This window comes from Adiantum capillus-veneris, chromosome 29 (genome assembly GCF_014529385.1).
Source record: "Adiantum capillus-veneris isolate H3 chromosome 29, ASM1452938v2, whole genome shotgun sequence".
Classification (NCBI taxonomy): Eukaryota; Viridiplantae; Streptophyta; class Polypodiopsida; order Polypodiales; family Pteridaceae; genus Adiantum; species Adiantum capillus-veneris.
The window spans coordinates 107614267-107630506 of NC_140959.1; the positions used below are offsets into that span (position 1 = coordinate 107614267).

Sequence of the window (16240 nt, forward strand, 5' to 3'; positions counted from 1 at the left end):
TTCGTGCTCGCACAAAGCACATTGAGGTGCATTACCACTATGTCAGGGAGAGGCTCTCAACAGGAGAGATCAGCTTGGCTTATGTGCCAACACAGGACAACCTTGCAGATCTTTTCACAAAGGCATTGTCTCGTGAGAAGCTTGAAGCTTTCCGCAAAGCTTTGGGGTTACTCCCCTTTGTGGACTGATCATGTCCTCAGGGCATGGCACTTCCCTTTACTCATGTGCCAGCTCTCGTTCACCACATCACTCCAGGGGCGATTTGTTACCATATACATGTGGTAGTGATGTGTGTGAACACACTAGGACCGCCGGGGCATTTTTTTCCTCTTTAGGAGGTTTTTTCCCCCGTGCATTGTATATACGCCCATCACTCTAGGGCTATCGATCTTTCCATTGCACACTAAGTAACACACTCTCTATTGTGTGCCTTGAGCTTCCTTCCACTTCTCCAAGCTGTGTGTGTTTCTCTGCAACCCTAATTCCAACAATTATTTGAAAAATGGGGGAAATACATTTCAATTTTGAAATTGTGAAAGTTTTTTGAAAGTTTGTAGACTTTCTATGTGTGAAAGTAACATGAGTGAGTTAGGTCTGAAAGGGTGGGCCTTTTTAGCAAAGGTTTAAAGGGTAGGGAAGCAATCATGTGTGAGTTTGTTTAATGGGGCAAGCTTATTTGTAAAGGTTTCTTTAAAACAAATTGTGAGAGGGAGAGATATCACACAATATATGCAAAAACATTTTGCAAGAGGAAGTGATATCACACAATATATGCAAAAAATCTTGGAACAATTTCAAAGTTGGGTAGGTAGAGAAGACCTTTTGTTTGAAGAAATTTAGGTACAAGAGGCAAGTGGGGTGTGTGCCACTTGTTAGGATATGAGAATAGAGCATTGTGCAAGAAATGTGGTTTATCGATAAGTAGGTTAAAGGAGGGGGGGGGGGGGGGGGGGGGGAAGTAGTGACCACAGAGGGTAAAAAAAGGGGGGGGTTGTAGCGTCCAAATTGGGTTTAATCTTTGCGGGGGCATGTGGTGATGAATGAACTGAAGTAGTGCTACCCATTAGCCATTAAAACGTGTACATCAAAACAAACAAGGGTAAGTTTGGGCACATTTACCTCACTATGCATTAGGATTATGTTTGAGAAGTGTGTGCAGATTAGGTCTAGTGGTCCAACGTGTGATGGGTTTTTCTAAGTGGGAGAGATTACGAGAGTTTTGCTTTCCCAATTTCTAAGGAGGGGTCTAGTTTTCTAGTTTATTTTGAAAATGATTGGGAGAGGTATTTTTTTAAATAGATTTACTCAAGAGGTTATTCCTTTCCAAATAGGATATTGAGTTAAACACCTTAAGCAGCACTTCCCTAGGATAGTCTCTTTTCCTAAGCCGGATAAAAAAGAGGTTCCTTGTGCCTAGGTAGTGTTTGAAGGAGCTTTCCCTCACAATGTGTCTTCTAAGTTCTAATTTGATGAAGGCATTTTTTGGTGGGTTCGATGCCAAGATATCCATGGTATATAATGGAAATAAGTTAGGGGTTTTCGGTAACATCTAGAATCTAGGATGCCATGAGCTAGGAAATTGGGTCCCTTGTAGAAGTGTATGTCTAGGATTGTGGCTTGATTTGTAGAGATGTAAGGGGTAATTTTGATGTGCTCATGCAAGGTCCCACATATGTGTTTAGGGTTAGCGTTAAGGATTTAATAGGACTTGTCCATACTCCAAAGGCATCATCAATGAACCTTTTAAAATATGCCAAGTTTGGGTTCTTAAGAAGTGAGGATTAGGATTCTAGGTGGCAAAGGAAGAGACAAGCGTACACTATGGCAAAATTGGATCCCATAGCACAACCCTTGATTTTCTTGAAAACTTTGTCTTTCTCTTTGAAAATGATGCAGTGTTGTGTGAGGATAAGGGTAGAAAGAGGAATGATGAAGTTGGTTTTTGGGGGGGTCAAAGTTTTTGCAAATAGCTGATTTTAGAGCATGCAGTCCTTGGTCTATGGAGATGGTAGGGGATACTTAGTTTACATCAAAGGTAAAGAGGAGAGAGCTTGGTGGAAAATGAGTATTATGTAGGTCTTTGATTAAGGAGAGGGAATCTTTTAGATGTTGCTTTTGACCTAAGAGAATAGGGTATAACTCCATGTGGATACATTTGGATGAATTTTCAAAAAGATAGCCATTGTAAGCACAAATGGGTCTTGCAACAAGGGAAGGTTTGTGCAATTTTGGGAGGAAGTAGATTTTGTAAGGTTTGAAAGGTTTAGAGAGGGGTGCAAGGATGAAGGCACGTTGTGAAGGAGGGTGTATTTGTGGATGATGGTAGAGAGGAGAGAGGCTAGGTAGTTATGTGAAGGTGGGGTGGTTGGTTGATAGGTGATGGGGTCATTGAGTTGTCGAAGGGCCTCATTTTCATACCATTCTTTTGAGAGAATAGTAAGACCAAGGTTTTTTGTTGCCGTGTTTAATGACAATGGAGTTGTCTTGTGAGAGAGATTTGAGGGCTAGATGTACAAAGTTTGGGGGTTTAAAGCAAGGATTGTTGTAGAATTCCAATTTTTATTTTAGGTAAAGAAGTTTTGATTTGATGATAGTTTTTAGAGTGGGATTGTCTTTGCGTGGTTTCCAATAGTGGTTGGGTAATTTATATGGAGACAGTGAGGGGGTTTCTTTGGTTTTGAAAAACTCTTTAAGTTGTAGTTTCCTTTCTAAGGTCAAAAGCAACATTCCCCTTCCCCAATAAAGCACATTCTCATCACCCCTTCCCCCAATCCATAACCAAAGCAATTCAGACAAACTCTCCCCCAAGCTCCCCCCTTTCCAAAAAGCGCAAATTCCCTCCCTTATACTACTCCAAAGAACCTACCATGCCACCTAGATATCCTCTCAATCACATCCATAATCTCTTCTCCCCTAAGACTCCACTAACTTCAAATCCCCATTCTACTTCACACAACAACCATGTGCTTTATCTCAATCACAACTCTTTAGATTTGGGAAAAGGAAAAGGGAGGAGGGACTAGGGCTAACCCACCCAAATTCATGGGTACATTTTACTTTTTGATAAGGCCCCCCTCCTCCCTACACTTTGGACGCTTGATACCTCTCCTTCACCTCCCTCGACTACGACCTCGCCCAACCCGGTGAACCACCGATATGACCCTACCTCTACATGCACAAAAGCAAGGAGAAGGAGAAAATTTTGGCTCCCTCTTACCAACCCACATGCGTACAACCTCAAAATTGTTTGTAAGCAACCGGCCTACTCTTTTGATAATGTTGTCTCTTTATACTTTGTGCACAACCTGACCTCACACCCCCTCACTTTAATGAAAAGAAATGCTTGAGCTTAGGTCTCAAGTACATCCCACCCCCTCCAAATTCTACACCCAAAACCCTCATAGAAGCACGTAAGACCTAGAAAGGAAACTACAACTGAAAGAGTTTTTCAAAACCAAAGAAATCCCCTCCCCGTCTCCATATAAATTACCTAACCCTTATTGGAAACCACCCAAAGAGAAACCCACTCTAGAAAATATCACCAAATAAAACCTTCTTTACCTTGAACAAAAATTGGAATTCTACAACACTCCTTGCTCTAAACCCTCAAAATTTGTACATCTAGCCCTCAAATCTCTCTCACAAAACTCCATTGTCATTAAACCCGCCGACAAAAACCTTGGTCTTACTATTCTCTCAAAATTGTGGCATGAAAATGAGGCCCTTAGACAAATCAATGACCCCATCACCTATCAACCACCCACCCCACCTCCACATAACTACCTAGCCTCTCTCCTCTCTACCATCATCCACAAATACACCCTCCTCCCCATGGAACAACGTGCCTTCATCCTTGCACCTCTCTCTAAATCTTTCAAACCTTGCAAAATCTACTTCCTCCCAAAATTTCACAAACCTTCTCTTGTTGCAAGACCCATTTGTGCTTACAACGACTATCTTTTTTGAAAATTCAACCAAATGTATCCACATGGAGTTATACCCTATTCTCTTGGTTAAAAGCAACATCTAAAAGATTCCCTCTCCCTAATCAAAGAAATACATAATACTCATTTTTCACCAAGTTCTCTCCTCTTTACCTTTGACGTAAACTCCCTATACCCTAGCATCCCCGTAGACCAAGGACTCCGTGCTCTAAAATAAACCATTTACAAACACTTTGACCCCCCAAAAACCAACTTCGTCATCTCTCTTTCTACCCTCATCCTCACATAACACTACATCATTTTCAAAGACAAAGAAAAAGTTTTCAATCAAATCAAGGGCACAACTATGGGATCCAATTTTGCTGTAGTGTACGCTTGTCTCTTCCTTTTCCACCTAGAATCCCAATCCCCACTTCTTAAGAGCCCCAACTTGGCATATTCTAAAAGGTTCATTGATGATGCCTTTGGAATATAGACAGGCCCTATCGAATCCTTAACGCTTACCCTCAACACATATGTTGGACCCTTGCATGAGCACATCAAAATGACCCCCTACATCTCTACCCAATCAAGCCACAATCCTAGACATACACTTCTACAAGGGACCCAATTTCCTGGCTCATGGCATCCTAGATTCTAAGTGTTACCAAAAACCCCTAAATTCTTTCCATTATATACCATGGATCTCTTGGCATCCAACCCACCAGAAAATAGTCTTCATCAAATCAGAACGTAGAAGATACATTATCAGGGAAAGCTCCTTTGAACACTATGTAGGCGCAAGGAACCTCTTTTTCATCAGGCTTAGGAAAAGAGGCTATCCTACGGAAGTGCTTCTTAAGGTGTTTAACTCAATATCCTATTTGGAAAGGAATAACCTATTGAGTAGACCTTGTTCAATAAAGAAACCTCCCCCAATCGTTTTCAGAATACCTTTCACCCCAGAAACTAGAAAACTAAACCCCTCCTTAGAAATTGGGATACATATAATTCAAGCTTGCCAAAACTCTCCTAACCTCTCCCACTTGGAAGAACCCATCACATGTTGGACCAATGGACCTAATTTGGACACACTTCTCAAACACAATCTTAATGCTTACTGAGGTAAACGTGCCCAAACTTACCCTTGTTTGTTTTGATTTACACTTTGTAATGGCTAATGGGTAGCACTACTTTAGCTCATTCACCACATGCCCCCTTTGAAGATTAAACCCAATTTGGACTCTACAACCCCCTGTTAGGAAATATGTCGTAGCTAAGTAGATAATTGAGTAGATTACTTAATGAAGAGAGATAATTTTCTCATACAAGAGATTATAGAGTAGAGAGAGAGAGAGAGAGAGAGAGAGAGAGAGAGAGAGAGTACACACGATATACATGGTGCACCCAATGTGAGCTACGTCCACGGAAAGGCATCCACTCAATGGCTTTAATACTTCAAAACAAGAAGTAGGTTACAAAGGGATTATACCCTTTTGGAGCTCCCACCTTGCTTCACTCTCACCACCTCACACCCACCTTGTTGCATCAACTTCATACTATGAAATGTGTGTAGAAATGACCTCCGACCGATTGTTTGACACATGATGAAGAAACTGTTGAGCTTGTAGTCGAAAGACAATGGCTTCTTTGATGGACATGGCGAAGGGGAAAGGAGAGAGAGGTTAAGGGAGATAAGGCGCACAATAGTAGCAAAAGTTAAAAAGGGTTTTCATTAAGTTTTCTTAGGCCTTTATAGGCTTTACAATATGTTCACACACTCTTGGCCATCCAAGTATGGCCCCCTTCAGCCAAACTTGGCATCATCATCATCGCACTTTCCCTTGATTTAAGTTTTACATTCCCATGACACCACGAGTTTTTGATATACTCACCAATCATGAGTTTTAGGTTTTCTCACAACCTGGTGCTACTTCTGAGTTACCATCATGTGGGGTTTTGGGTTTACGCCCAAACCTCGGGTTTAGGTTTACCCGTTAACCTCATCATGAGAGTGGGACTTGAAGACATGGGGCTTCACGTTTGGGAAGGTCTTACCTCCAACCACATCACTTGTTTGCTGGGGTAGTGTCTAATCCCATCACAATCATAAAAAGATTCGTTGATTGGAGTGTTGTCAAAGAAATACAATTATATAGAAGGATTCGCTACTTGCCATAAGATTGTGTGAATCACCTCATAAATTTAAAAAAACCATTTCAATGAAAAGGATTTTTTTTTTTTCAAATGCACTAGCAAAGGTCTAAATGCTTCTTGATGTGCGTCTTCTCTCCCTTATCCTCTCTCTCCTTTCCCCTTCGCCATGTCCATTAGAGAAGCCATTGGCTTCTGGCTGCGAGCTCAACAGGGTGGTATCAGAGCACTCGATTCGAAGCTTGGGAGCTACAGAGGAATTTCCATTCTTGGGACCTGGAGTTCAAGATCCTGTTGGAGCACTATGGGCGCTACAATCTGGTTGTGCAGGGTGGGAGAGCCTCATCTCCAAGAAGTGCAACTGTCTTGGACTGAACGTGAGCAACTCCCTGTTGCGCAAGTGCCAATGGTCCCTCCCATCAACGACCAAACTGCCCTCATCTACCTACTCATCAGAGAGCGCCGTCTCTACTTCCTCAGCCGCTACAGGCTGGAGCTCATGGACGCTACCGAGGAGCACTACCGCAGTAGGAGCAATGGCGTTGCTGGAGAAAGAAGGCCAGAGGATTGCCAATGCAGAGCGGCACACCGCACACACATAGGCTCGATGTCATCTCTAACGACGACGTTCTAGTAGCAAAAAGTAAAGAGGGTTATCATTAAGTTTTCTTGGGCCTTTATAGGCCTTACAATACGTTCACATACTCTTGGCCGTCCAAGTATGGGCTGACCCTAACAAAAACCCTAATTTGCCATTGAAAATCTCTTTTTTTTAATAAGAATTGTTGGAATCAAAATCCATTCATGTCTATGTGTAGGGCTCATCGAAAGGATGAAGTATGACTTCTACTACATATCCAACTTCTCATCCGTTGAAGAGAAAAAGGGCAAACATGAACTCCTGTTTTTTTGTCTCCTCTTTCTCTTGTCGTTTCTTCTTCTTTCAACTTCATGATGTAGGATTGGTTTTTTTGTCAGAATAGCAAATGACTGACTCTTTGATACCATTGTAACCGATGAGGGGCACTGATTTCTTTTATATTGCTCTATAAAAGGTACAACTATCGAGATCTGCATCTGCAAGTGCTGGACTGCGAGAGGCCTATCCAAGGCCTTTATCTGGCTTGAAAAGCATAAAATACAAAAAACTGGCGCTCAGTTGCACTTCATGACTTGTAGTGCCACATCAACACCCTAAATTGAGGCACATTTAGATTGCACAAATGATGATACAATGATCCTAAAGGTGAGATGCTAATGAGATCTTGCTATACCGATGCTTGGATGTGCGAGCTAAAGGCTGAAAATGCAAAACACTAAGGGAATTGCTAGGGATTTGCAAACTTGACGAGGCTATGGGCTGATTTTCAATTGCCAATGTCGAGGGCGCTGATGATGACGATGGAAATGGGCTGAAATTTGAAAACGCTGGTTGATTTGATCTTAATCTGCAAATTGTTGAAACAATGTCTGATCTGCTGTTTCGATGCTGGAAACTACTAACACAAGGATTGATCTGGCAATGTGGGGCTGATTTAGTGTTGTGGATTGATGTTGGGTAAAAAACCCCATTGTATTGGGATGCTGATTGGCTGATTACGCACAGGTGCTGCTGATACTATGTTCTGATGATTTAAGGTGATCCCAAGGGTCTCCTATATCCCCACAACTTGGAATAAAAGGCTAATATGTCACTTATTGGCAAGTTTGTATGGAAACCCTCCCCAATGCCTACACCTAGCAGACATTGGCTGTGCTCATGTGCAATCAGATGGTATGAAACTAATCTAAAGTGCTTGGACATGCGCATCCTGCGTACAAGCTCACAAAGGTACTATAACACTTCCTAGGTTGTCCTAAACCCTAGAAGTAGGAGTTGGCTTGTCCACATGCAGATAGGGTTAAATGTGCACGTGATAATTATACTAGTGCATGAGATAAATCTAGATGAGTCTAGTGTGGAATGTTGGATTGAGATGTCATAACATCTAGATGAGCCTAATGTGAAATGTTGGACAAAGATGTAGAGTTCATTGTGAGCAATTGAATGATGATTTATGCATGCTCTATGGTGTCATGTGTGTACGTAATACCTAGTAGGGATGGTCTTACCTCGTGACTAAGTGACACGCAACATTTAATAAAGGGAGGTGAGGGGATCAACGACTCGGAAGTGCAAGGCAGGATCTCGAGGCGGGCTAAACCTGGGAAACATGAAGATCGAGGCAAAATAGAATCCGGGCAACTAAAAGAAATGGCCCCCATTTATCAATTTTCAACCCACCACCTCACAAATCCAAGTCAAGTATTGGGTCACATGAACTAACCAACTCCCACACACGCACAGTGTTTGATTTTATGATGTTTTATTCTAAGGCGCTAAGGTTTAGGAGGTTCAATTTGTGGCTGGGTTTAGTTTTAATCTGATGGGTGCCGCTACGATTGCATAGGATTTTGTGTGTGAGACGCATTAAATTTGTGTGTTATCTAGTCGAGAGGATGGTCTTGAGTAAATTATGTTTTCGCCGTGGCACACCTGCACACCCGAACGAAGGTGATGCCTTGTGTGTTGCTTTTTAGTGGAACTCCACATCTCTCTTGTGCAGTGTTTCACAGTTTTCAGTTGTGTCTCAAGTCTGTTCAGTTTTCTATCGCTTGTATTTGAAGTGCTGGTGGGGAAGTACTGAAATCCTGATTTCACAAACAGGTCATGTGTTCTTGGACTACAACATGAGTTTTTCGCTCCTTGTGTGAGCAATGGTGGGCTATGATGATACTCAACAGAACTTTGTTTACAACATTCATATAAGCATTACCATGTAGATGATCCGTTTGATTTAAAGCTTGTGAGGTTGTGCACCATCTTCTAAATCCGACATTTGCAGATGACTTCCGGAATCACAATGTTTTCTTGAATAAAAGCTTTGCATTTCTAAATGACAAGGAGAATTTGGTAAGGAAGATGATCCGTATGTTCTTCTTCAATTTTTGTGTTTCTCATGGTATATACAATAGAACGGGTTGAAGGAGTGAGTATGGGGTTAAGGTGTTTGGGAGCATTATGACTGTAATACTTTTTCTGTTTGTCATCTGAAAGGGATTCGAAAGTCAGTCAGCTTCATTAGAGTTTACTTGTAGCCGCCTGATGAGGGGCACGCAGAATAGAGCATTTACATAAAACATGCTGCTGCTGCGGCTGCTGAAAATGTTACCATTTCAAGGAGAGAACCTTGGTTTTATTCACAACGGTGAGCTTGCATACTCAACTCTCTACAAGCTGTGCCTGCTTGCACTTTAGTTTCTCTGCATTTCATGCTAACCTGTGTGAATTTCCTTCAAAAATTGGTCATATATATATACATCAGTGTACAATCTGGGCTGCATGCATGTCACAGGACAAACCTTAGCGCATGTCTCATGTGTCGCAAAGCTGTGGTACCTGAACCTTCCAGCAAAAGTGAGACCTTCAAGGTTCTTGTTGCTGCAAAAGCTTGAACCTTTCTCATACAAGGTAGACTTGCCCAATGCTGAAGAGGCTTTCGTGTGGAATGTTAAGGATGGCACTATTCTCTCTGCAAATTCTTCGTAGAAATGCATAAACATGATTGACTGCAATCCTCTTCAAGAAATTGGACTCTCGATTAGCTCGGACTATGACATCTCCTAATATGTGAACAATGCCTTCCTCACTGGCACGTGAGAGAACTTCTAACTCATCCTCAGAATCCGCATCCTCCCCTAATGCGAACGTCACCTGCTTAGCTCGTGGCAGCTCCATTGATGCTTCGGACAAAATTGACTCGCTTGTGAATGTTTCTGTGTATTGTACATCAGCATGGTCATTATCCCCTGCATGGCTTGCCGAAAAGCCAGAACAAGCTGGGTCTGATGAGCTGATAGTGCATGGATAAGATGCTTTGATATAGTCCCCCTCAGTGGACTCGGATGCTGGTTCTGGAGAGAAGTTTTGACGAACATACTCTATAAGGTGTTTCACAAGGTTTTGCTCAAACTTATCATCTTTCTTATGCAAGTCCTTGTATCCATATCTCACCACACAGCGGTAAAGGAAGAAGTCCTTTGGCCCTATGCGCCGTATGAGAAATCGCTCCTCTGTAGGAACCGTATTGACAGGAAGATATTTGATACAAACGAATATGACAACAGAATGAAGGGCTGGCAAGTGTGTGACAAAATGAGAGAAAATGGGAGGAATTCCATGTGCAAGTTCTGTGTAGACAAATCCAATACCAGGAACTCTAACTAGGCCAAGGCTTGGACCTAGACCCAGTATCCAGCCCATGGACACTTTGCTTTGCATCTCAAATTCGTATCGCTTCAGGGTGCCATAGTGCCATACATACATAACAATGAGAAAGACAACTGCTATGACAAGGGGGGCCCAGCCTCCTTGGTCGACTTTGAACAAAACTGATGAGAGATAAACCAGCTCGATGAGAAGAAACACGCTTGCAAATGTTACCACCAGTATAATGCTGCGTCGCCATACTAAAAGCATGATCAGAGTCATCAGGATTGTAGTGACAAGCATCACAGCTACCACAGCTATGCCTGCAAAATGCCAGTTATTATCAATCGGCAAATATTGTTTGATCAGGCACATAGACTATGTATGTAAGAGTTCAGTTTACTTGCCATAAGCATTCCCTATTTGAGTGGTCTTCCGGAAACCTGCTGTAATTACCACACATAGTACCATCAAGATCCAGTTTATCTCAGGTATGTAGACCTGCCCGAACATTTTGTTGGACGTATGTACAATCTTCACTCTTGGGAAACAGCCCAGAGCTTGTGCTTGTTTTATGATCGAAAAAGTTGCGGAGATTGTTGCCTGGCTTGCAACAACTGCAGAAATGGTGGCCACTACAAACATCGGCCAATATACGCTCTCTGCAACATGATCTCACAGGCGTCATGACATGTATACAAGTATAAATTGGAGTAAATGATTTGTTCTGGAATGAGTGAAGGATGCACACACTTACTTGGTATTGACTTGTAAAAGGCTTGATTCACATGATCTGGGAACTTTGTGAGATAAGCTGCTTGCCCCAGGTATGCTGCTAGTAAGCATGGAAAGACAAGAAATGTGAAAGCGATCTGCATGTCAAATGTGTTCTCAGTAAAGCTCAGTTGTTTGTGTTTAATATCCTAATATGACTGACTATTAGCGTTTGTCTTCATTCTAGGAACTTTATCAAATCAAAATTTCAGCATTTGCATCAATCTGGTTAAAACAAATATTCAATGGGGGTTCAAGTGTTTACTTTCCTCCCATGTTTAATTGCATATATCCACCTCAATGGTAAAGCTGTTGAGTGACAGAAGGGCAGCACTTGGTTCAGTATCAATCTGTGTAAAGTTTGCAGAAATGCATACTGCGCAATAATGTCGTCTGCCAGTAACTACGATGGTAATGCACATAACATTGGCTTCTTCTATCGGTAAGGGGACTGCCTCAACCGAAGGACTTTTCTTGTAGGTTGCTTTTTTTCATTATTCACACTGTCATCCATTTGGCATTCAAATAGCAGAAAAAAGAATTGCCTCCATTATCTGATGCTAAAGGACGAGAGAGAGGTGTTTCTTTGTATTGTGGTGATATGCGCGCGCACACACTCTTTCACGGTGAAACTAAATTTGCATTACTTACAATAATGTACAAGGCATATATAAGCACCCAAAATGGATAGAGCCATGCAAGAAGGCCAAAAACCACCATAGAAGATCTCAAACTGCTGAAGCAAAATGCGTAACCATCAGGCTTAAGAGGTTTTCAATGTTGACAAACCTTTAGCCTTTGTGTTTGTAAGGCAATCTTCACTTCTAAATCTTTTGTAGAATACCTTTCCGCCAGAGGACGGGCTATTATGTGGCTTATTCCATCGAAGTGGACGGATCAAGTTAGACTAATCTGAAACCTAAGAATATGATGATGTGGCACATGTACGAACAACGTGAAAATCCCTTGGTGAATTGTGGGATTGTACGGAAATCTGGATTTTTTGGACACCCAGAGGGTGTCAGCTTTTCATATCAGATGCTTTTTGGCTTGGGGGTTTTAAATATCAGCCTTGGGAACCCCTTTTGGTAGTGCAGTGGTCGTAGTTGTAGAGTAGGCTCCCCAAGAGTTGCACCTTTGTTTGAGAAATACAAAAGAAATACTAAAAGGGGTGCCAGGGTTTGGGGCCAGTGTTTCTGGGAGTGGAACTCCTCTCCGTGTCTACTATGTGGATCAGAGATGCCTCGGGTTGTTTTTGCTAGAGCTGTGCAGACATAGGGAGAGTCTCTTGAGGAGATCAAACAATGGGAGACATTCACAAAGGGAGATCACTAGAGACTCGGCAATCAGATGAGCAAGCCTCACAGCAGACCTCAGAGCCCACCTATACCAGAGGTATACCGACTAACAGAGCCATTGAGTGTGGGAGACCTAGACGCCCACGTCTACGAGGGCCACCATGACATCAACGCTCCATTATAGGATCAGGACTATTCTAGCACGACATGGGAGACGTCCAGTTTGACTATTCACAGAGGCGGACATTGACGAGGCTCTTCAGCGATAGATGCAGTACATTCTCGGACAACGACCGATGCTGAGCATCCTTGGACATTGATGATGATGATCGATTTTAGTTTTTACTTTACTTCATTTTACTTTGTACCTAGACATTGTATTATATCCACCAAGAATTGTATCATTTCTACAGGAGAGGGAGTGTAATGGTGTTGGAAAAGTGCACCGCATGACGGTGTGAGACGTATGGGACCAGCCTTAAAATGGCGGCATGGAATTGTAATGGATCAATGAAGCTAGATGTAGGTGCATTTGAGGATAGCTTTAATGGAAGAGACATTATTTTTTTACTAGGAAACTCATCAGACTCCGGGAGGCACATTACATAGAGTGAGGGGATACGATTGGCAGACTACTTGTAGGCAGGATGTGAGATCAATGCATAGAGGATGGGGGTCAGGAGGTGTGGCAGTCCTATTTAGGGAGGAGCTTCAACCCCTCATTTGTATTGTTCGGAGAGATGAGCAGGCCAGATATATGTGGGTCAAAGTGAGAGCAGAGACAAGGAGGCCATTCTACATTGCAATATTCTATTTTGCCCCCATCACATCTCATTATGCATCACCCAAGGGGCAGTCACCCTACATGATATTGGATGAGGACATATGGGAGCTCTTTAGGGATGGAGATGTCATTCTTTTGGGAGACTTTAATGCTAGGATGGGCCGGTCTCAGACAAGGATGGGCTGGTCTCAGACAACTTTCTACGATACCTCAGAGGAAATGTCGAGAGAATTCGGGATTGGCCAGGTGTATGCAGGATGAAGAGCACACTAGATATGGGGGATATCTGACAGATTTGGAGACTGCACATGGACTGGCCATCTTGAATGGCCTCCAGAGATTTCCAGCGTCGAGTGGGTTTACTTGTTTTCCTCATAGACATGGGGCTAGCATAGTGGATTATGATTTGGCTTAGCCTAGTCTCATACCCTCTATACAGGACTTTACAGTCGGGCCAGGCCTATTGGGGTAGTAGTAGATCATGCTCTCCTCACGTTTACCTTCTCATTCTAGTTCAGCACAGCTCAACTGGCACAGACGTCTATTCATACCCGATACACTTTTACTTCAAAGACTGATTCTGTTATATAGATGGTATCTACAAACGCTTATGCACAGAGGATCCATGGAGACCTCTCGGGGAGCTCACTTATATATTGACAGAGACACTACATGATGCAGTAGCAAAGGCATACCCACACATTGAGCTTGAGCAGCGACGATGTTCTAGGAGCATTCCCCATAATAGTTGGTATGATGAGGAGTGCAGAGAGACCAGAGCCCAACTTCAGAGGGAGGTACTTCTAGGAGTCATTACTCACAGGCAGGCACATATTGCTTCTCAACATTTGGCACGACAGAAGAAGAGGGCGTTTCTAGCTCGACTAGAGCAAGATTTATATCAATTGTTTTTGAGCTAGGATTCAGGTGAGGCATGGCGACTCTTCCATGAGCACTCTCCCCCCACCAATCATCACTTCTATGGAGGTATGGGGTCAATATGCATCATCTCTCTACACTGTCTCGGGGCAGCCACCTCTTCCAGACGCGCCAGAGCCATGCCCACACACATGTGCTTCCTTTACTGCCGATATGGTAAAGAAAGCCATTGATAGGATGAAGACCAGGAGAGCATATGATCATGATGGCCTGGTAGAAGAGCATGCCAGAGATTTGCTTGCAGCGCTTCTAGCAGTGATGTTTAACCGTGCCATGTGCGAGGGCCTACCTGATACTTGGAGTTTGTCCACTATTGTACCTATCTTCAAGTCACGAAACCCTATGAAGACTGGGAACTACCACACTATCATGATTGGACACATTGGCACGGTTGTACGCATCCATCCTTGAGTAGCAATTGAGTAGATGGGCAGAGAGAGAGGGTGTACGGGTAGCAGGACAGGCGGGTTTCAGGAGAGGTTTCTTTACTTTTGATCATATTCTTACACTCAGAGCCATCATTGAGGAGGGAAGATCACATGGGAGACGGCTCTATTGTTTCTTTGTGGATTTTCGTAAAGCTTTCGATACAGTGCTTAAAGCTAGATTGATGCGCAGACTGTAGGGGATGGGGGTACCCAAAGAGTTGATTTGGGGGATCATGGTTCTATATAAGTCAGTAGTGGGGCATGTACGCACTCCAAAGGGGATTTCTGATTTGGTTCACTCCACTATTGGGGTGAAACAGGGCTGCCCGCTATCTCCTACACTATTTGGCGTGTATGTGGATGAGGTGGCCAACTACATTGAGAGGGATGGTTATAGAGGAGCACAGTTGGCATGGACATGGATCCCACTATTGTTATATGCTGATGATATTGTGTTGATCTTTGACTCCCCGGAGGGGATGCAACGTCATTTGGATGCTTTATACACATTTGCCCACGATAATATATTGTCTGTTGACCTGGGGAAAACCAAGGTTATGGTGTTTAACACCACACCACAGTGAGTCAGTTGGTCAACATCCACTTTTACATATGGCTAGTAGACGGTGGACTATACAAATGCATACACCTATCTTGGGTAGTCTCAGTGGACCGGTGTTTTCATTGAGGAGAGCAGAAAAAACTAGATTGACGAGAGCTTATGCAGCCTTGGGAGGATTGGAGAAGATGTGTTTGCAGGTTCAGTTTCAGGAATCTCGAACAAAGCTGTGGCTTTTTGACACTCTAGTGGCTTCAGCTATGCTTTATGGGGTTCAGATTTGGGGACCCTTAGTGGACCACCACATCTGGTAGCACTGATGGATGGAGATGCATGGAGAGGCCTCTAGTCTCTATGATTTCTTGGTTGATTCGGGCTAAGGCCTCAGTGCCACATGAGATTATTCAAGCCGAGCTAGCTGCCCCCCAGGCCCTTACTAGATCGGTTTCCTTCATGCATAGTTTATGGGACCTTCTCAGAGATAGATATGCTCGGCTAGCCCTTGAGTCATCCTGACAGCTAGCGCTACAACGTGACACAACATGCTGGTATGGGCAGATGAAATCATGGTTTCGATCACATCGCTTTAGCATGGATAGATTGCCCCCATTCCAGTACTCCTTAGATACACCCTCCCTTTCTCTCACACGGACAGAGATCACTAGACTCATACCTCAAGTTTTGATTCAGCTAGATACCAGAAGAACATGGATACAACAGATACAAGAGTTGGGCACGAAGATGGCTTTCTATAGAGAGCATCTTCTCCAACTAACAGAGGATGGATATGTGATCAGACCGGCCTATATGGACACTCATTTATCCTATGGGATACGATGTGCTATTGGTCAGATGCGCACATCATCGCATCAGCTAGAGATTGAGACTGACAGATTTAGGAGAGTACCAGCAGAAGCCAGGATATGCCAGTTGTGCAATATAGAGCCAGAGACAGAGTTACATCACATTTGTCATTGTCCGGTATACTATGAGATTACGGGGCTGATTTCACTGTCTATTCAGAGAGGGCTTTGGATCGTTGTCTAGAGTCATGAGATATCAAGATCAGAGATGCCTCGGGTTGTTTTTGCTAGAGCTGCACAGACACAGGGAGAATCTCTTGACGAGACCA

The 16240-nt window shown here is 43.1% G+C and overlaps 3 protein-coding genes across 3 annotated transcripts in view; 2 read left to right on the top strand and 1 right to left on the bottom strand.

Annotated features, from left to right (window-relative positions):
* The first annotated feature begins 5623 nt into the window (after positions 1–5623).
* Positions 5624–6988, top strand: LOC147419716 (uncharacterized). The gene has a single exon (XM_086506021.1). It carries the CDS (start codon positions 6191–6193, stop codon positions 6677–6679), a length of 489 nt encoding a protein of 162 aa, XP_086362147.1. The 5' UTR covers positions 5624–6190; the 3' UTR covers positions 6680–6988.
* A 1584-nt stretch (positions 6989–8572) lies between these two features.
* LOC147419717 (uncharacterized) lies at positions 8573–9572 on the top strand. Its single transcript, XM_086506306.1, has 6 exons — positions 8573–8631; positions 8785–8837; positions 8963–9030; positions 9175–9203; positions 9299–9325; positions 9473–9572. The coding sequence occupies exons 1-6, from the start codon at positions 8594–8596 to the stop codon at positions 9570–9572; spliced, it is 315 nt and encodes a 104-aa protein (XP_086362432.1). The 5' UTR covers positions 8573–8593.
* The window catches only part of LOC147419718 (putative potassium transporter 11), a 140855-nt gene continuing 133598 nt past the window's right edge, over positions 8984–16240 (bottom strand). The window contains exons 7-9 of the mRNA XM_086506305.1: positions 11084–11198; positions 10734–10988; positions 8984–10649 (exon numbers count right to left, since the gene is read on the bottom strand). Of these exons, the coding sequence (XP_086362431.1) occupies positions 9580–10649; positions 10734–10988; positions 11084–11198 (1440 nt within the window). The 3' untranslated portion in view covers positions 8984–9579. The remainder of the gene's footprint in view (positions 10650–10733; positions 10989–11083; positions 11199–16240) is intronic.